Source organism: Lissotriton helveticus, chromosome 4_1 (assembly GCF_964261635.1).
Source record: "Lissotriton helveticus chromosome 4_1, aLisHel1.1, whole genome shotgun sequence".
Classification (NCBI taxonomy): Eukaryota; Metazoa; Chordata; class Amphibia; order Caudata; family Salamandridae; genus Lissotriton; species Lissotriton helveticus.
In genome coordinates this window covers 637,634,280-637,656,248 of record NC_136063.1, presented here as the reverse complement: position 1 = coordinate 637,656,248, position 21,969 = coordinate 637,634,280, and the positions used below count along the sequence as shown (strand labels likewise).

General features: G+C 45.1%; 1 protein-coding gene across 1 annotated transcript in view; it reads left to right on the top strand.

Moving 5' to 3' along the window:
- The window catches only part of SDCBP (syndecan binding protein), a 187,213-nt gene that overhangs the window by 140,413 nt on the left and 24,831 nt on the right, over positions 1 to 21,969 (top strand). Inside the window, exon 7 of the mRNA XM_078687270.1 lies at positions 14,598 to 14,769. Within this exon, the coding sequence (XP_078543396.1) occupies positions 14,598 to 14,769 (172 nt within the window). The remainder of the gene's footprint in view (positions 1 to 14,597; positions 14,770 to 21,969) is intronic.

Genomic DNA, 21,969 nt, shown 5'->3' with positions numbered 1-21,969 from the left:
AGCTTTCAGAAAGAGCTGTAAAGTAAATAACAATAATACTTTCTTCACCACAGTTTGTGCATTTTTCTAGAAGTTGATTTTTTTCAATTTTTATTTTTTTTAGGTTTCTTCGTACTTAAAGCTTGTGTTGGAAAAAGGGATGAAACCCATGGGTGACCCTAGAAAGGTGTACAATTTGGAAAACTAGATGCAATTCAGAGTTCAGCATGGGGACATTTGCGTAGTTCTCATGTTATCCCCTAAGAAACTAATCATTAAAATAAAAAAGGAAAATATGCAGGGAAAATAGGTAACCACGTTTTAATGTGTACATTTCTTTCCCCGGATTTACAAAAGTAATGGATAGTTCCATACTTCAGACCCTTCTGGTGGGAGTGATATACATAGTGTCTTGTTGTCCAAGAACAAGTGTTACCCAGAGCCATCAACTGAGCTGAGCGTATGATTTTTGATTGTGTACCAACCATGCATCAATTCATGTGGTAAAATCCAATTAGTGAAAAATGGGTATGAAGGAAACATATGCTTTTAAAAAATCTGCCGAAGGTGATGAGTTCAGGAATTATGGTTATTTGCACAAATCTGAATTTGGGATTCCCATAATGCCATGCTCTGTAGAGGGCATTTTGCTAAATTTGTTGGGTTTTTGCAGTGTAGCTTAGGTTTCTTGGCCAAAAATTGACACATTCTATTGATAACCTATGGTCCATTTTGTAGTCCAACAATTCTCCCTATAAAAACGATACACCACTTATATGGCTGTGCTTATCACCAGTGACCGGAAAACCTCAAAACACAACAGAGAAACATTAAGATTTCACCTTGCAAATTGTGGGTTTTCAGCTTCTGTGTGGAGCTGCGGTATTAGCTCGGGCTTGCCTACCATACAGTGCAACTAACCAAGCCCAGACATTTCTGAGATCAAGACACCCAGGGGAGTCCCTGGTGCTGCAACGTGCATGCAACTCAATATGTTTTCCTATCAAGAATATCTTGCAAACCTAAAACTTTTCCTATATCACAGAATTTCATTACATTATTGTGAGGAAACATTTCATAATGTGCAGGGATCCAGAATATTACGTCCAAGAACCTCTGTGAGTGCGGAAGTATGCATTTCAATAGAAAGTAGTTGCAAATCCAGAACTTCAGATGCTTTTCTAATAGCCATGGCGAAGGACAAGTGCAGTACACCAGGCCAGTGTCTAAGATGGTGTCTAGCTCACTTGCTTCCTGTAGGTCTATATAGAAGGTGGCCTCATGCTGTTATGGGGAAAATCAATGCTGTCATCAAATACAGGTTGTTTTTGATCAGAATTCAACCGTTATAGTTTTGAAGTACTGGAGGGCTGCCTCTAGGCAAAGGCATGGTCTTGTTATAGTCAAAAAGAATAGCTGCTGCACATGAAGGAATTGAGCTCGAAAGCTGTTTCATGAACATCTTGACAGATTTGGTGCAGAGTTGGACAGCACTGTTGACTCGACGACTTCCTCCAATGTTGACTGAGTTTGTGCCAGTGGTCGTGGCAGGAAACCAGTGTGCATCTTGGCACCAAGAGTGGAATCTGCTCCACATAGTGGTGCCTGCTGTGGGCTCATATGGGATAACCAGCGCTGAGGGTGGGCCTTTGTCAGTAATCTGGCTGGAGGCCTCTGCGTAGCCGTAAGGCCCAAAAGTACACAAGAGAGAGTCAGTATGGTGATGAAGGTACAAAGTATGGCAATCTTAAACACTTCAATTTGTTGTCCCAAAGACCCTCTTGGATGACTTGTGTTTTTTCTTTGATTTAGACTTACCTGAAGATATAGTGTGACTAAGACCTTTTGCACGACCAGCCTCCATAACAGAGACTGGTTCGAGTCCTTCACTCTGAGCTGCCTTTTTGTGATTTTCAGCGACATTTGACATCGTACAGCTTGGCTTTGTGGTTCCGGGTCGCCTCCGGATTCATCAAGATACACTTCCCTAGTGACTTGGCCCATTTCGCTAGACACCACAGGCACACCCTTTGGGGATCTGTCACAGACATCTGTTTGCAGCAGTTCTGCAAGGCATGTGGATTTAGGAACTTACCTCTCACTCGCGCATTTGAACATCTTTTGAAGAAAAAAAATTCTGTCTACTGACTAGGAAAAGGTATGAGCTCCAGGGATGTCGGAAGGCACAGAAATAAAGGAACTAATGTAAGCTCACAGGGTTGAGGTTTGTATGTGGCTTCCTGCCATACTTCTTGGGCAGGACAGAGGCACACAAAGCCGCCAAAGGCCACTTGCTGGCACGCAGGAGCAATGCTTCAAAGAAATCTCTTGTCTAGGGTAAGGGGGTTATACTCCAGGTGAAGAATCTGTTGTTAGACGTACCCATCTGAAATCCTCGGTTGAAGTCTGCTTTAAAGAAATGCATGAATAAATAGCTTGGTTGACAGTTCAACCTTAGAGGGGGGAACATGCTAAGCCCACTGGTTTGGGCTTGGACACCCCAATCCAAAGGTAGGAGGGCAGAATTTCTAACTCCGAACACCAAGGACATGTATTCTTTGGAATCGAGGACAACTTTTCCTGTGTACCTTTTCCAATGGACTACCTTTTGCAGGACAAATCCTTTGCCAATTTGCAGTGTGCAGTATGGTTATGGGAAGGCATTGTCCGTTGTTAAGGCAATGTACACAGCCACATGAGTAATGTGTTCAAAATTGTATGTGGTTCTTCAATGCGATTAACAAAACAAAAAGAAAGTTCCTTCCTGTGTTTTTCAATGTGATTACATTCAAGACCTTGTCAGACAGTTTAGAAAACCCCATATATATATATATATATATATATATATATATATATATATATATATATATATATATATATATATATCAACACACAAAAATGCATATACTATCTTGATTTTATTAAAAAACAGGCTTATAGCCTAAGTTCATAATTTTTTTTAGGCACAATTATTTTACATAGAATTCACAATGCTTCAAATGATCATAGTACAGTCATAATACGAAAACTACATAATATGTATACACAGTTATTATGCAATTTTGCAACAAATTAAAAACAGTAGTTAAAATGAAGTCCTTATGTCGCCGCGTTTCGGTGTCTTGTTCTGATTTTATTAACACCTTCCTCAGGACAGATCAATATTAAAACAAACAGACTTTGAGTCTATATATCTTTGCTCTATTCAAGGTAGACCAATTTTAAACTTCTGGTACTCCTTCCAGGGGTTCAGCGAACCTTCCTCTTCAAGTTAAAGCGATGTTATCTCCTCATAATATCTGTCTGTCTCAGGGCCATCATTATCATACAATTGCTCCTGTTAGCGACGATTTTTTGTACGAGTTTTTTTTTTTAATTTTCCACCCTTATCCTTGTGGTGCTGGTTCTGTTTCTTTAACTTTTCAGATTAACCTTGCACCTTGCGCTTTACTCGTTCGTCCGCTGCAGCCTCCTCCCTGGTTATCCGGTGGTCTCATGCGATGCCTCTGCTATTAGTGCAAACCCTCCAAAGAAATGCATTGTGCTGTAAGCTCAGCTTGCTCAAGTGGCAGTGGTCTTCACATGAAAAGTTCACAGTTTGTTAGTATTAAAAATTCTTCCAGATTGTTCCACGATTACATACAGAATAGAAGCTAGATTCGACATTAGCTTCATCATGAAATGTACTTAAATATTTGATTAAAAAAAATAAGTTACTTGTAGTTTTGCTAAACTGTCATGCAGTTTTAAGGGCATGTTTAAATACCATTCCTCTATGACATCGTTTATTAAAATATATGTGGTGCATGCCAGATAAAATTATATATTGGCAACTCTTTTTAAAAGCATTAGGTTTAGCTTTATGGGCAACTACTGGGAGTCAAGAGGGGTAAAGAAGACTGGATCGCCCTCCACTCAATCAGACACTAATTCAAAAAATGACCCAGTCCTCAAGGCAACGTAAAGGTAAGTCCTGCTATAAACAGTTCTAGATCGTCCAAAGCGCTCTCTAGTTATATCCCTATTCGTAGAGATTATACCACCGTTTCAGGCTATTGCCAACGTTAAAAATTAAGCCCATCTCTGATAAACAGAAAACCTTTTAACACAATACAGACATTCATTCAAAGGGACAACATTAAGAAAAAGGTGTGAATAGCTAGATGACACCTCACGGGCGCACCACCAATGGGGCCCCTGGTTGGTACTCACCAGGTTAGCCCTGTTCTCATCATCGGTGTCAAATAGCTTAACGCAAAACGTGTCCAAAACCCAAAGTAAGGAACATAACAGTGAATGGTGCAGTGTACAAACAACATATATGTGACACAAGACTAACCGCATTCAACATATAACATACACTAAACTGCGCAGCAAGCTATTACTCATACTTTATTGATATCTTTTTGTTGCATTGCAGTTCAACATGTAATATAAAAGGGTGAAGTATGAATACTACCTATCGCTTCATACTCAACCCGCAGCCGACATGTTTCATTGCCTTAGGTATAATATCAGGCAATTTCTTCAGGGCCAACGTACATTTACGGTGTCACTGCCAGCGGTACTGTGCTTTTAGATGCTAGCTAAGGCAGTTGCTTTCATACCGTTACCGCTCTGGCTCTGTGTAAAGACTTTGTCCCCCTTCCGCTCGGTAAGTAGGGTCCCGCCTCCCTTCCTGAGGTGCTCGCGGGGGTCTAGCTATTCACACCTTTTTCTTAATGTTGTCCCTTTGAATGAATGTCTGTATTGTGTTAAAAGGTTTTCTGTTTATCAGAGATGGGCTTAATTTTTAACGTTGGCAATAGCCTGAAACGGTGGTATAATCTCTACGAATAGGGATATAACTAGAGAGCGCTTTGGACGATCTAGAACTGTTTATAGCAGGACTTACCTTTACGTTGCCTTGAGGACTGGGTCATTTTTTGAATTAGTGTTAGCTTTATGGGCAACATAAAAAATTTAATTGGGGGTTGCTATTTCAAGTCACAGAATTACACTGATCTTGCGTTGGCCCATATTTACGACTTGCCGGAATTCAGAGTTTCAAAATAAGCCTAGAATCCACGCTCCTAGCAAATGTTTGATTTCAGTCATCACAGGAGCAATTATATGTGTATATTTGCTCATGTGAAAAGCTGCAGAGCAAGTGCAAATACACTTGTTAAAACGTCTATTCTATGTTTTTCTCTTGTTAAAAAAGCTATTCCCCTGTGGAGTGACTCCTTTCCGTACATCCCCACCATATTTGTTAGAGGAGTTGACCTCTCCCGACCATGGAAAATAGTGCCTTTGTTAAGAATAAATGTCCACCTATTCCAAGGTGGGATTGGGTTGTAGAGCAGTTGGTGAGTGTTTAAACATGTACATTTATGGAGAAACCCATTGTATGGGGACAGGACCATGTTACGGGTGAAAAGTTCACCCCTTCTGCACCCCTGCCTGGTTCCCCTTTGTACAGCGAAAGGCTCCATGAGGGAGCCATTGGCTTGCAGGTGGGTTACAGGGTGAGAGTGTAAGTCGGATGAGTGACATGAACCCACGTGGCAGGCCTAGCTTGTGCAGTGTTGTGTATAGAAAGGGCGAGTCTAAGGAGTCAAATCCTTTTTCGGCATCCAATAGGGCCACAGCAGCATGCGCACTTGGTGATTATTCTATTCAGAACTGAAAACACAGTACACATATTGAGTGAGGTGGGGCGATGGGGCAGAAAACCAGACTGCATGAATAAGAATTTGGACCATTAGCAGAATTTTGGCCAATATTTTAAGGGGTGATATTAAGTATAATTGTGTAGATCCTTACCCGGCTTTAATAATGTGATCACTGCCTCGCGCAGATATAGGGGAAGGGCCCTGGATCCATGGGCTTCAGCATACATTTCCAACAGATGCAGTGCAAGGAGAGGCCTACAGGTAGTGTAAAAGACTCCTGTAAGGGCATCCAGGCCAGGGGCCTTTAACCCATCTAGGGCGTCGATTCTTCTGTATGATTTCAATAAATACAGGTTCGCTAAAAAATTGCCTCTGAACATCTGTCATCCAGATCATAGCATTTCCCAATAAATATTCCGCCCGATCAGTATCCTTGCAGTTTGCGTGTGATGTGTACAGATGGGTATAAAACCAAAGGAACTCCTCTTACATTTTACAATTATCAGTAATCCAATTCTTGTGAAGCTGGGTATATAACCATTGCCTCGGGTTGGCGGTAGCAATCTCGCCACGGCCATACTTCTCCAGATTTGCCTGTTCACACTCAGTCAACTCTTGATATTCTTCTAATAGTGCATGGGACAGTGCATATTCTTCTAATAGTGCATGTGGCAGTGCAGCTGGGGCCTGCAGTAAGGTTGAGAGTCCGCGCAATCACTATCTGTTAATTCAGTCTCAACACAAGCCAAGCTGTTACGGATGTCACGCAGCATTCCGGCATGTTTGGAAATGCAAACCCAGCGTATGTACTCTTTAAAGGTTTCCAACAGGCTAGCCTGCTTGGTAACTAATCCCACTTTTAGCTCAAAATACTCAGCGACAGTAGTACAGTAGTGCATAGTTCCTACAAAACATTTTGTCTTGAAGGGCTGTGCTTGTGAAGTGCTGTGGTCGCTTCACACCCACCCACCCCTGACACCACCACCAGTGGCAATCTCCGGACTATCTGAATGGGGAGTGTTCTCATTATGTACAAGGAAGTCGTATCACAGACTCCAGCCAGGGGTTAACAATTGCTGATACAAACCAGTAGTCTGTGCGAGTCCTCACATTATAGGGTGTGGAGTAAAATGTATAGCAGGGGGATATCTGTATTCCAATCATCTCTAAGTAGATATGTGTCGCTAAGATCTCCAAAGACCCTCCACGACCATGGCTTGATGCTGGGTGCTGTGCTCGTGAGTCCAATAGGGGGGGGGGGGTCAAGAATCATGTTGAGGTCGCCTCCCATCACAATTAGGTCAATATCTACACGTCCCAGAACTGAAGAGAGATCCTGGAAAAAGTCTGGGGAGTCTAGGTTCATGGCATATGCATTTACTAGGATGATGCAATAACTCGCCATGGTCCCTGCCTCCTAAAAACATACCGTCCATCATAGTCAGTAATGTTAGCAGATGGGTGAAAGTGTAAACTGTGTAGGAGTGTACACACTTCTCTAGAGTAGGTGATGTAGTTGGAGAAACCTGTGGGCCCCAAGTGGAGGAAACTGTGAGTGGCCCCGGGGGGGGGGGGGGGGTAGGTGCGACTCTTGCAAGAAGGGGATTTTAATGTCATGCCGTCAGAGTTCAGCTATGTGATCCCGACCTTTTTGTGCCACTGTCATGTAGCATAATGTATGTTTGGGTACTTGTGTAATGATGATAGCAGCGCTTTTCTGGATAACTATGTCCGCAATCAAAAGCAAACACCCATTATCCTCCCTGGCCCGCACACACTAGGCGCCACTCTACAGAGTGAATCCCAAAACCTACAAGTTGAAAGACATATACCCAACATTATGCAAGTCGTATACAGATCAAGAGGTAAGCAACACATTGGTAACAGGCCCCGTTGGTACAGTGAGTCCTAAAAGATAAAGAATTGGAATGGGATGCATTGTTTAAAGAAAACAGTGGCTTTACCGGCAGTTGGTATCCACATGCGAGAACTAGACAGTCTGGGGGATGTCCAGGTAGTAATGGGTATTAAGGTTATGGTGCACTGCTCAGTGGTGCATTTCAGGCGGGCAGGAAAATGTCCACCCTGGCTGAAGGATAAAGATTCAGGGGGGGAATCCGGTGGGTCATGATGAGGAGGTGACCTCTCTTTAACATACTGCGTGCAGAAAGATGGGGTATTACCTGGCTGTCAAAGAAACAGGCCTTCCCATTGTGCTCCACTTTAAGGCGTGCTGGGTAAAGCATTGTTAGAAAGGCGATCCCAGGGGAGGCAGAAGATGTCTGACTGACCACCCCGAGACCCACCTCTCCTTCTGGAGTTGGCCGAGCGCCGTCGAGTGGCCTCCGGGGTGAGGCTCCTCTCCTAGAATCGTACAGCCGAGCAATCCCACCCCTACAAATGGACACCACTCCAGAGGATGGATACTTAAAGACTTTATCCGCAATCAAGGCAGGTTCTCTCAGCGATATATATACAAACGGATCGAGGGACCCTTAATGTCTCGGTAATTGGGGGAATAGGGTAGCGGGACAGTCTTAGCACCAGCCTGGCACCGGGATACCCTATGCTCAGCTCTCAATCCTCGAGCTGGGGGTTCTGCAAGGTCGAGCCGCGACATCGTCAGCAGGGCTTCGAAGATGGTTTCAGCGAGGTCGGGCCGCGGCCGCGCCAGCAGGGCTCCAAAGATGGTTTCAGCGAGGTCGGGCCGCGGCAGCGCCAGCAGGGCTCCAAAGATGGTTTCAGCGAGGTCGGGCCGCTGCAGCGCCAGCAGGGCTCCGAAGATGGTTTCAGCGAGGTCGGGCCGCGGCAGCGCCAGCAGGGCTCCGAAGATGGTTTCAGCGAGGTCGGCCCGCGGCAGCGCCAGCAGGGCTCCGAAGATGGTTTCAGGATTCAGGGTAACAAGGTCTTCTCAGGGTCAGCCGCGATTTGATCAGCAGGGCTCTCTACTCCAGGATACAACTCCGACCCATTCCAGAGCTGCCCCAGATATAGGTCTGGAGTCTTTTGATGTCCAGACCCTCGCACCTGGGGGTCGGAGGGGCCGGGATGAGAGTGTCCAGACACCCAGCAGGGGGGTGGAGCCAGCGCCCAGGGAGGCCGGAGGGCGATCGAAACCAGGTGTCCGGGGACGGCTGGAGGGCCATCGAAACTCCCCTCCTCCTTGATCCGTCAAGTGGCCCGTTTACCACCTGGTCGGATCTTGGTGCCTCGATGTCGGGGCTTCGGAGGTCAGGCCGAGGCCACGTGGTCCGGATGTGGTGGGCCCAAGATGGAGTCGGGCCTGAGAAGGCGGCCCGGGGTAGGGCCGGACCAGCAGAGTGGGGCGAGTAGGAGTCGCCGTGTTCCTGAGGGGGAGAGCCGGGGGTCACCAGGAGTGGCGGCTCTCGTTGAAGGCTGGAGAGGGTAGCTTCAGGGGGGAAGCAGGGGTCGATGCCGTCCAGGGCCCGCCATGCGGGAGGAGTGGGACCACGCCACGAGGCCGGGTCCAACAAGCATGCTATTTCACAGGACCTGTTTCCGCAGAAGAGTTTTAACTTCTGTGAACTTGCGCCTCGCCTCCTGCACTACCATTGTGAAGTCTGGGAAGGAGATTGTAGATGCCTAGTATTGCACCGGACCATGATCACGCACCAGCCAGAGCGATGTATCCCTGTCTGTGATATTAAGTAGAAGTGCAATAATTGGTCATGGAGAGAACAGTGAGATCTCTCCACCACACAGGTGGACTTGAAGTTTTGGCAGCCAACTAGGTCAGCCAGAAGACTCCACAAGCAAGTCTGTGGTTTCTGCTGTTCTCATAATGCAAAGGTTGTTTCTGGGGAGATGCAGATGTGATGGTCTCTAAAGGGGACACACCCCACCCTACCGTCATGTGATAACTGGCAGTAAGCAGACGTTTGGCAACAGAATGGACCCGCAGGCAATGGCTGCAGGGGCGTATTGCAGACCCTTGATTGGACTTAAGTTGCTCTGCGAGCAGAGCAGCACGGCCTGCATATCCCAGGGATGACAGCTGCTGATGAGTTGTCGTGGCCGTCTGACCCGCCAGGCCTTGCGTCCCCCAAAGTGGCTTACGGGATCTGGTAGGTGCAGAGTTGTTGGGTAAGTGGGCACTGGGCAGTACGGCAAATAGGACGTGAGACCCTCTTCCATGTCTTGCTCTGAGTTGTCAGCGCACGCTGCGGAATGGGAAGGACTTGCCTCCGGTCCTCGTGGCCATTAAGAGTTCTGTCTGGCCAACGTCCCCAGCCTGCTTTGTCAGTGTCGGGGGGGGGGTGTTGTGTTGTGGTGACCAGTGCGGTGAGACGATGTAGCCTCCGCAGACCTCAGTCTCATCCGGGGCCTCTGTCGCCTCAGGGTCTCGAAGGTGTAGGCCGAGCCACTGCCCACCCATACTGTATCACCGCGTGATATGCAGCCTTGCACTCCACAAGGACTTCATTCCATGCTGCCTCCAATACTTGGTGGGGTCCCATTACCACGATGGCCATGTATGGTGAATTCTGCTTGATTCTAGCGATATATATGGGCCTTAGGTGACGGAGCTTCACAGCCAGGCTTTCATCATGGTCGCTGACATGCTATGCCTGTTATATATGCAATTGGCTTTGATAGTCCGGTCCATAACATTTTGACCAGCAAAACCTTGCAGAGTTCATCAGGCTATCAACATGAAAAAGTTATTGATCACAATTATGACAAGTAACGGAACTAAGGGACATTGGGATGCAGTGATATGCCCAAAAATAGCAAAACATGCTTTAGTGGAGATGGTCAGACTGAGTGGTCTTGTTGATCCTCAGTTGGTAACCGAGACATTGAACCTTGAATGTAGTGCAGTCAAGGTTTACTTACAGTAGCATTTAGTGAATAAAGCCCCATAATTTGCAGCGAATTAAGTGTGACTCTGGTTTCTAAAAAGCTTACACTTGAAAAAGCAGTTTCACAAGAGGTTCTGCCATTTTTGATTCTTAAAGGCAGGAAATGCACTGAAGAGACCCCCCTGTACACCTAGAACTCCTTCATTATCCAGTATTATGGGTGTCTTTCATAGATTCACATGCCTGAATCATTCCCCGTCGTCGAGATGGGAGCCCCGGTAATAGAAAAGTAATGTCCTATAGACATACATAGAGAAAAATAGGCCTAAGGGCCTTGCCTTAGTAGCCTATCTATGTCCTTTTGTGAAAAGGACCTCCTTCATTACTTAACAATAACCCAGCCTGGTGACCTAGTTGTTGTTCCTATTGATTCAGATCAAGATTATCAGTATGATGCGGATCAAGACCTAGATCAGCCGAGGAGTCTGGAGGATTATTATGCTGATGATTTGTGGAACAACTACTAAAGGGATCAACTTTCTGCCCTCCACGAGGCAGCCCTTGTTTCTGACCAATTAGACCCTTACCCTACCCACAAGAAGACTTCTGAATCTAATACAGTCCTACCGAGGAGAGCATACCTTCATTGTATGTTGGTGCAGTTTCAGGGAAGAGGCAGACTCTCGCTATAACAGAGCTCAAAAATCCGTATTTGCCTCTGCCCAGGATGGTGCTAAAATATGGGAAAACAAACTGTCTCTTCAACAAATGAACAAATACAAACCTCCTCCTCACAAACGTCATATATTGGCAGCCATGTGGAGCCTGCATCTGAAGTAGTCCATACATCTTGAACACCTTCCTTCAAGTCTGCTACACTTGATGTAATAGCCTTCAGATAGAGAGCAAGCACATGGATGTTCCATGTAAACCTATAGCCGGGTGGTGGTGATCTTGGCGCCACTCTCAAGCTCTCCTTTGCCAATATGACCGTACTCAATGAGAAGAAAAGAGACACTTTGATTCATTTTATTATTTTGCAAAGAAAATAAAAAAACTAGCAAGTTTTAGAGATTCAGTATGATAATTTTGTGATCCGACTTTACGTTGTAGTGTAGAACAGTGTTCAACAGTCCTGCAGTATGTAGATTGGTAGGAATGAGCTTGTTTAAACTATCCGATCACCTGTAGCAGCTATGCAACCCAGGAAGATCAATAAAAATAGGTGCAATTACAAGCAATGTAATTAAATCTAAATGAAAAGGCTCCCCAACAAGGGCGGGGATTAATAGTTTTTTTTTAATGTATTTTTATTTGTGGGAGCGCTGAGCACTCTCAAAGATCCCTCAAAAGTTAGGTGGTGGAAATCATCCCTGTAGAAATAGAGCACAGAGCTTGAGGCTCCAGGATCACCACCGACCTTGATTCGAGAGTGGTAATGAAAGAAGCATCATGAAAACCATTGCACAATTTTGCGAGCAGGCTGTCTCTCAACCTTGGGTCTGTCAGTTACAAGATTTTCCAGAAACTTGTCTTTCATATCGGAACAATCTTGAACATATTTTGTTTTTCAGTATATCCAGTAGGTGAATACCTTCACTAAGCAAAACAATCAAAGGGGAAATCAGAAGTGGGCAAGGTAATGTATAGTCTAGTTTTAACAGCTTAGCCCACACTTTACTGCCTGTTGGCACGGCAAGAGCATAGAAGCGCTCTAATATGCTCGCAGCCGTTCAGACCTAGGCATTTCAGATTGTTCCATTGTTTTCAGGTTCATGAGTGCATGTTGCTTAGCATATTCCAAACTAACAGACTTTGATAGATCTATATCTACCACCCAAGTACCAGGCTAGGTATGGTTCGGTTTTGAGTTGTCCAGGGTGATCATATGTAGATTGGCTGAATTGGAGGTAGCCATCATTTTGTTCATTAACATTAAACATCCATGTAGTGCTTGTGTCTAGTGTTTTATTAACCACGGCCAAAGATACTTGTGTAACCAAGACTATTTATTTAAATTTCTTTTGTTTTCAGCAGGTAGGTGTTTTTTATCTCTGCCTAGGCTGAAAAGACCGAAATCCTCCCTCAACAAAGTCACTACAAAAGGATACAGCTGACTGCCAGTAGCAGCAAAGAATCCACTTTGAAGTACTATACACTTAACAGTCGGGTAGAAGGATTCCAGGAATCCTGCGGAGTCTGGCTACATGCTACATCTCTAGTCACCCAGAGCTCTGTGCCTTCCAACAATAGTTCAAAAGAATAATACTGTGGGGCATAATCCTGGCAGTAAAGGGCTCCAATCTCTTCAGTGCTCTCCCCCAATTTGAAATGCTGTAGGGCTATCAACTAATTAGATAACTGTTGAGAATTGAACTATTGAGTCAACTCTTTGACTGAGAGTCTAGCCCCCTTCAACAGCCCCAGGCCTAATGGGGTACTTCTATTCTTCTATCCTTCTCAACACCCTCAGTATTAAATACCTCCCTCAGATCAGCTGACCACTCCATGATAATGATCAGTGTGGTGGACTCTTAAAGCAGACACCTATGCAACCTTTTTGCTACTATAAGCAAATAAAAGCATAGTTTGCCTGCTGTGTTGGCATTTAAATAGCTTCTGATTTTGTTTTCACCTAGTTCTTAAGGGAGTCAATTTGCAAAGGCCAAACATTTGTCCTTGCTATGATTGATCTATATTGTTAATTGCTCAGTATTGTGGTTGTTTCCAGGAATTATGGTTTCTCCTCTGTGGTAGGCCAGTACAGCAAGGTCACTTTATGTAAAGCAAGTAAGGTGCAATAGTGATATAACCACCACCTGTCAAAGGATTTTCAGCAGTTATTAAAATGATCTTACAAATCTCATTGTGCAAGTCTAGAAGCTGTATCGGCTCTGAGACCTGCTGTCCAATAGAACTGGGCAAAATACCTGTTCTTTCACTTGCTTAGATTTGATTCAAGAGTAGGACACTCCTAATGGTAATCTCCTGACATTGTTCTCCAAATAGAATTTGTGTTTCATGATCTCACTGTGGAAACCTATCATAGACATGAATAACACCAACGTTTCAATTCTGCTGTGCACTGATGCATTACTAGAAGAATTAAGCTAGTAAAGTAGGACCAGTGTATCAATCCGTTGAATATAAGCTGTAGGATATCACACTTTTTTTTTTTTTTTTTTTTAACTTTGTTTTTATTATTGGTACAATAATCACGGTATACAGTACATTTACACGAGGGTGTGTCCCCCTACAGATTGAATCTGTGTGAACAACTAATACAGTTGTGATGTTCCACAGTTCCACATTTCCAGCAACAACTTTTACAGGCTGCAATTGTGCGTCCTTAGCATGCTATCTTTGCATACAGATTTAAACCATGAGTAAGTAGATAAAAACAAATGTACAACTCTAAACAATGTACCCCACCGCCTGGAACACCTATACTGAATCCCTGCGCCGTTGCGTGCCCTACATCTGACCCACCGTCCGTGCCATAGCAGCCCACCTAACCATGAGTAGGATATCACTCTTAGCAACATAAAAAGCAGAAACTCTGCAAGAGTAGTAGGACTCAATGAGGAGAATAGGCACACCTAATTAATTTTATATTGTGAAGATTGTTTCAAAATGAGCATGTAATACACACATGTTGTATGCATGTTTGGTTTTTCTGCAACCAATAACCAGAAACACCAATGAAGCATTTTTTTCAAAGACCTTGGAGCAATAGCCCTAAATTTGTTCTGGGCCCAGTAGAGAAGTTTTTCATTCATTGTTTGTAGAGCACCATGCTGATCATAATAATGCAGCCCTTTATTAGGAAGTATAGTTAAATGGATGTTTGGGCATAAATACAGCAGGTGAATGGTTCCTTGCTTTTTGAGCCTGCTTTTGATATGGATTTTTTTTCCTTCAGTAAGTCAGACCATTGACTAAAGAAATTATTCAAAGCATTAGTTTTTCTACAATTATAACTTGTATAAAGCTGTCACTTTGTTTGAGACTGCAACTTTTATAGCTTGACGTTTTTGTTAATGTAAGTTTTTATGATAACAATTTATGAAACTATATATTGTATTTACAACAGTAGATGGTTATTTCAGACTTTCATTATTTCTACTTTGTTTTTTCACAGGCCTTTTGAGCGAACCATCACCATGCACAAAGACAGCACAGGGCACGTTGGATTTATTTTCAAAAATGGAAAGATAACCTCAATAGTCAAAGACAGCTCTGCTGCTAGAAACGGTCTTCTAACTGAGCACAACATCTGTGAAGTTAATGGACAGAATGTAATTGGGTTGAAGGTACCTTTGTTTTTTGTACTTTTGTGGTATTTATAACCGTAGATGCTGACTTCAGCAGTATTAATGCTGCCATCATTTGACATTATGAATACCCGACCCCAGTGTAGGTGAAGACAATTATGTTTACTCAATACTTTCAAAATCATTTTCTACACATTTCAGTGGTGATACCTCTGCATCATTCTTTCACTTTTCTAGTTCATATCTTCCTGTTGTCAAGTGACCATTTCAGCTCCCCCAGTCTACTGCCTACCCTTTGACGGGAGGCTGATTGCTGATATCCTTGATCTTGTGGCTAAAGCTTTTCCCAGTTTGGATTGTTGTCCATAGCCTATGTTACTTCGTCTACAATGACTTTACATTTGATATGCCTTTTGTTTGAGTTAACTCAACTTTAGAATGTAAGTACTTTTAATAGCCACAGTTTACATACCTCAGTCACTTTAGGGCAGCCTGTTTGTTTTCTCTTTAGTCTACTATTCTGCATGAAAAACTGTCAATATTCTGAAGATTGAGATGTCTGTTGATTGCATAATAATTGTTAGTCACTCTTCGTCTGATCTGCCACAAAGTTAAAGGCTAGGGACATGTTTCACAAATAATAGGATATTTTTGAATATTATAAATGTACCTTCTCTTCCAGGGGATACTCATTAAAGTCATAAGCACTGAATTATCTCCGCCAATGAGCGGGAACCCGGAACACATAAACAATATACATATATATGTGTAAATATACCAAAAAGTACATAGTGCTAAACTAATTATACACATATACATGTATAAGACCCATAATATGCAGCCTAACATATATACATAGGCTAATAAAGCCAAACTTACACACGTTCTGTACCATGAAAATATGCTATATATCAATGCAATAAACAGGCATGAGCCTAAAATGCATTTCATAACCATGAAAACCTTTTATTTTCATCAAAGAACCTGTTGTAAACAATTATTAGCCTAAAAGGCTGCATATGAAAAAATGTCTGTGTACAGAAAATCAGACTGGCACCCTGCCTTTTAAGGCCCCAGAGAATCTGCACACTTTGCCTTTAAGGCCTCCAGGAGAACTCTGTTCCCATAATGCCCCACAGGTGACAGTTAGGCCAGTTCTTTTTTCCGGCTTGTTCTGTGAGGAACCTGGAACTTGAGCTCGGCTAATTTTTGGCGTTTTTTCTGTCAGAAGTTGGTTTTTTCTTGTCTTTTTTGACAATATACTACTCTAGTGGTGGTTTAATACCTTTTTCTGACTAAACTGTTGGTGTTTTTTAGTCAGAATCCCACCTTTATTTTATAAATGTCCTTCCTGTGGGAAGAAGATGTCAAAAACGGACCCACACTCTGTTTGTGTGGTTTGTCTTCCAGCTTCTCATAAGGTGGAAGAGTGTTATCACTGCCTCAACCTTTCTAATATAGGACTTTAAGAGAAAGGGAGAAAATGAGGTTGCTGGGCCTTCTGGAGAGAGAAAGCCGTGGTGAGAGGGGCTCCAAGAGCTTGGTGTCATCTGCTAAGCCATCTTCTCAACCCAAACGTCGAAGAACATCTTCTCCTGAAGGTAGAACTAAGAAACATCGACTCCAGGGAGCGTCGCCGTCAAAAAAGGTGCGCTCAGCGTCGAGATCCAGATCACCGTCAGCCTTGTCGGCGTCGAAGAAGGCTCCATCGACTTCGAGGACATCGCCGGTGAGGCAAGGTTCAGCGTCTAGACAGTCGCTGTCGAAATCCCTTTCGACGTCGAGACATCTGGTGTCGATTGCAGTAAGGACGACGTCGGGGGTGCAAGGTTCGACGTCGAAGGATCGTAAGAGATCGACGTCGAGGGAAGAGAGGCGTCCGACTTCGAAGGATCGAGGGTCGACGTCGAAGGATCCAGTGTCGACGTCGAGAGAGAGTCATCGGTCGTCGTCGAAGGGGAGACGACGGTGGAGGGAGAGACGTAAGTCGTCGTCGTCGAGAAAAAGGTCGACGTCGAGAGGCGAAGGAAGATCGGCGTCGAAGAGTTCGACGTCGAGACCTAAAAAGAACAGACGGTCGAGGTCTCCATCGCGACGTAGGTCGACGTCGAAACATGCTTCGGGCTCGAAGCATGGAGTGTCAGAGTCTAGGTCTCCCCCACCTGATGAAAGGTCGGTTTTGAGACTATCAAGACCAGCCTCTCGGACCTCACTTAGGTCTTTGTCGAGGTCAGGAATAAGTCCACAACCTTTAGTGGCGTCTACACCGCAGGGTCAGCAAAAAGACAGGTCTGCGGCGGGTCAAGAGGCAGCGCACCAGGACTCTTCTGTGGTGGCGCATTCTGGCTCAACCTCAGGGCACGTGTCAGATGACAGACAATTGGTGCCCAGACAACGGACTCCATCTGGCTCATCAAAATCTGAGCGGAGTGTAGTCTCCAGAGCATCCAAGTCTTCAGCAGAGCTGCATATTGTGCAGGTTTCACCTGAGGCTTCACCTGAGCGTGCAGAGCGGCCTCTTAACATGTCAGAGGTGGCTGGAAAGCCTGAGACATTGGAAGATGCGTCCAGATGCAGGACTGATGGGGATGAGGGCTCTGGTCCCTCAGACGGAGCTGCATAGAAGATCACGCTCGAAATCCCTAGTGAGAGCGAGATCACGTTCGAGGGAGCGTAGGAGGCAGCGATCGGCAACTCCTCAGATGGCGTAGAACCCCTTCACCATCTTCTACGTCATCTTCGTCCTCTTCAAGGTCTTCATATAGAGACTATTCTCCCACTATATCATCTACTCCACCTTCCAGAGTGTCTCCCGTAGATAATTTGAGCACATTTAATGATGTACTATGTCGTGGGGCGAATAAGTTCAACATCAAGATGGCAGTTCCCCAAGTGACATCGTCCGTCATCTTTGAAACCCTGCATCACAAGATGTCTGGCAGGCCTCTTCTGCCGTTAGTGCCCGGTTTGATAGAACCAGCAATGAGAACATTCTTGACTCCGGCCACGGTGGGTTCAGGTCCTTCTAGGATTGCAAAAAAGTACAAGGCTTTTTTTGCGCTCTGACCCACCTCCAGACTCGCTTATTGTGGCGGATGTCAGAAAATCGTATTCTGCAGCATCTACCTCTTCTGCTCCACCTGAAAAGAATAGCAAGAGTATAGATTCCTTGGGGCGAAGAATGACAAACACCTCGGGGTCGGTCATGAGAGTGGCCAGTGCGGCAGCCTTACTGGGCCGCTATGATCGTCTGCTATGGGACTCGGTGGCTCGTTTTGCGGATAAACTCCCTAAGGAAGATCAAAAGGATTTCCTGGAGATTGTGGAAGAAGGCGGACTGGTGGCTAACCAGAGCATTAGCGCGGCTGCTGATTCGGCGGATCTGGCAGCGCATGGCTATGCGCACGGTATTTGTGCTAGGTGTTCAGCTTGGCTGCGCCTTACTGGGCTAAAGCCTGAGGCCCAGAGGAAAATAGTGAATTTACCGTTCAATGGTTCGACTCTGTTTGGATCTCATGCTGACGATGAGATGTCCAAGATGAAAGTGGAGTTGGACACTCTTAAGGCCGTAGGTCTTGAAAAGAAGAAAGAATTTAAACGTTGTGGTAATTTTCGTCCCTTTGACAAGAGATCTTTCCAGCAGCGAGCCAACAGACGAATTGGTCCTCGCAAAACCAAGGCCAGAATCAACAGAGGTCGCAATTCCAACAGCGGCGACCTGGGCGAGGCAGAGGGAATGGAAATAGGCAGCAGTCATCCGCTACCAAACAGCCTCAAAAACAATGAACGGAGGCTTCCTCCACAACCGTGTGCCACTCCGGTTGGAGGAAGTATTGTGTGGTTTCTGGACGGGTGGAAACAGATCACAATGGACAGATGGGTGATGGGTATCATTCAGAGCGGGTACCTTTTGAGATTCAAGAAGCCACCCCCTGTCATGCGTCCTCTAAAGATGTTACAGTGGAATGTAAAACGTTTACAACAGGAAGCGAACATCCTTCTGAAGAAGAAGGCCATAGAACTAGTTCCATCTCAGCAGAGATATCAAGGCCTGTACTCTCGATTTTAAAGGTCCAGCTACGGAGTTCAGACCCATTCTGGATTTGAGACTGTTGAACAGATTCATTCGAAAGGAGAAGTTTTGAATGCTGGCTCTTCATCAGATCTTCCCCCAGTTACATCAGGGGAATTGGATGTGCTCCATCGATCTGAAGGATGCTTACTTTCATATTCCGGTATCCAGTAAACATCGCAAGTTTCTCAGGTTTCAAGTAGCTGCTCATCACTATCAGTACGCAGTTCTCCCATTCGGCCTGAGATCAGCTCCCAGAACCTTTTCCAAATGTATGGCGGATAGTTGCGGCTTGTCTTTGAAAGAGACGGATTTTCATATATCCGTACTTAGACGACTGGCTTCTGAAGAGTTCATCCCCCATCTCTACTGGAAGAACATCTATCGATATGCCTCCACCTCATGTGCAAGTTGGGTCTTCAAGTCAATTACAAGAAGTCCATAATGAACCCCACCCAGAAGATCCACTACCTGGGTGCTCAACTGGACACGGAAAAAGAAAACTTGTGTCCTTCGGAGGAGAGGTGGTTATCCATCAAGGCGAAGTGTATTCTTCTCCTTCAGTCTGCACATCCGACAGTTCGGCAAGTGTCCTCTCTCCTGGGGTCCATGGCATCGTGCATCTTCATCGTTCCAAACGCACGTTTGCATATGCGTCCTCTACAACAGTGTCTGGAAGATCAGTGGAAGCAGAGGACGGGTTGCTGGGAGGATCAAATTCATCTCCAACAGTCTGCAAGAGATTCCATCTGGTGGTGGATGAAGAAGACACACTTGATGAAGGGAGTTCCTTTTCATCAGGACCCACCAACGCAGACTCTGATCACAGACGCCTCTCGCCAATGTTGGGGGGCGCATATGGGCCCTCTGCAGGTACAAGGGCTATGGTCAGACTTCGAGAAAGGATATCACATCAATCTACTCGAACTCAGAGCGGTCCATCTTGCTCTCAAGTTCCTGGCTCCATCTCTACATACTCTGTCCCTCCTGGTGCAAACAGACAATACAACCACAATGTATTACTTAAACAAGCAGGGGGGTACCAGGTCCAGGACTCTGTCCATAGAAGCCCAGACCATCTGGCATTGGTTGCTAGCACGAGACCTGTCAATAACAGCGGTTCATCTGCCAGGGAGTCTCAACTCACAGGCGGACGACCTCAGCAGAGACTTCGTCGAAGCGCACGACTGGGTTCTCAATGAGGACGTCGCGCACAGCATTTTCCAAGCTTGGGGAACACCAGACATCGATCTGTTCGCAGACGCGGCAAACACAAAATGCCCCGTCTTCGCGTCCAGGTTCTCCCAGAGAGGGTCTCAAGCGAATGCCCTTTTGATAGACTGGTGTCAAAACTTGCTGTATGCTTTTCCACTGACTCCGTTGATACCGGCAGTGATCAACCGGATGTACAAGACCGACTCCAGAATGATACTGATTTGCCCAGAGTGGCCACGCCAGTGGTGGTTCCCAGATCTCCTCCAGTTGTCAGAAGTGCCACACAGGAGATTGCCTTGTCGCCCGGATCTTCTGTCCAAACAGGAGGGGCAAGTGTTTCATCCCAATCTGCCCTCCCTGCGCTTGGCAGCATGGCTCCTGAAGTCATCCAGTACGGGCACTTGCAGCTGAATCCGGAGTGTATGAACATCCTTAAGGAGGCAAAGCGGCCTTCTACAAGACAATCCTACGGATTTAAGTGGAAACGCTTTTACCTTAGGTGTCAAAGTAAGGGTCTTGACCCTATTTATGATCAAGAACAGGTGATCTTACCTTATCTGCTTTACCTTGCTGAATCTGGTTTGCAGTTTAGTTCCATCAAAGTCCATCTTGCTGCAATAACTGCTTATAGAAAATCGCCAACACAGATATCTTTCTTTCGGATGCCTGTGGTGAAGGATTTTTTGGAAGGTTTAAGGAAGGTGTATCCTCCAGTCAGGTTTCCTTCTCCACCTTGGGAACTTAATGTGGTGTTGACCAAGTTAATGGGTTCCCCCTTTGAACCCATACATAAAGCGTCTTTACAACACTTATCTTGGAAAGTAGCGTTCCTGGTGGTCATCACTTCTGCTTGTAGGGTGAGCGAAATCCAGGCTCTGTGTTGCAAGGAACCGTACACTATTTTTCATGGAAACAGAGTGGTGCTCAGAACTCATCCTGCTTTCCTGCCCAAGGTGGTGTCGGATTTTCATATTAATCAAACCATAACATTGCCTACTTTTTTTCCAAACCCTTCCAGCCAGGCTGAACGGGCTCTACATTCGTTAGATCTGAAAAGGGTTTTGAAATTTTACTTAGACAGAACAAAGTCTTTGAGGCATACAGACCGTCTGTTTGTGAACTGTGGTCCTAGGAATACTGGTTTGGCAGCGTCCAAGAGGTCCATTTCTAGATGGATTGTGTCATGTATCCTACTGGCTTATCAGCTAGCCCACAAGTCTTTATCAGGTAGACCTAGGGCGCATTCTACGAGGGGGAAAGCTTCCACCACAGCTCTCCTTAGGAATGTGGCTATGTCAGAGATATGTAAAGCAGCTACTTGGCGTTCAGTGCATAAGTTTACACGCCATTACTGTTTAGATTCTGATGCGCAGGTTGATGCACAAGTGGGACAAGCATCCCTCAGAAATTTGTTTGCTAATTCTAGCTGAACACTATGGTTTAAAAGTGTGGCTATGCACTTATCTGTTCGCCCGCTTCTAGTGGGTATGAGCTTGCTACTCTATTCAGTGCTTATGACTATTAATGAGTATCCCCTGGAAGAGAAGGATTAGTTACTTACCTGTAATCCTAGTTCTCTTCCAGGGGTATACTCATTAAAGTCATAAGCACCCTCCCGCCTCCCCGGGCGAGCAGTAGCATTGAGTTTTCGATCGGTTATTATTGTAAAGGTTTTAAAGTGCAGATTCCTGCTAAGTCTATGGTGCCGTACAAAAGAACTGGCCTAACTGTCACCTGTGGGGCATTATGGGAACAGAGTTCTCCTGGAGGCCTTAAAGGCGAAGTGTGCAGATTCCCCGGGGCCTTAAAGGCAGGGTGCCAGTCTGATTTTCTGTACACAGACATTTTTTCATATGCATCCTTTTAGGCTAATAATTGTTTACCACAGGTTCTTTGATGAAGATAAAAGGTTTTCATGGTTATGAAATGCATTTTAGGCTCATGCCTGTTTA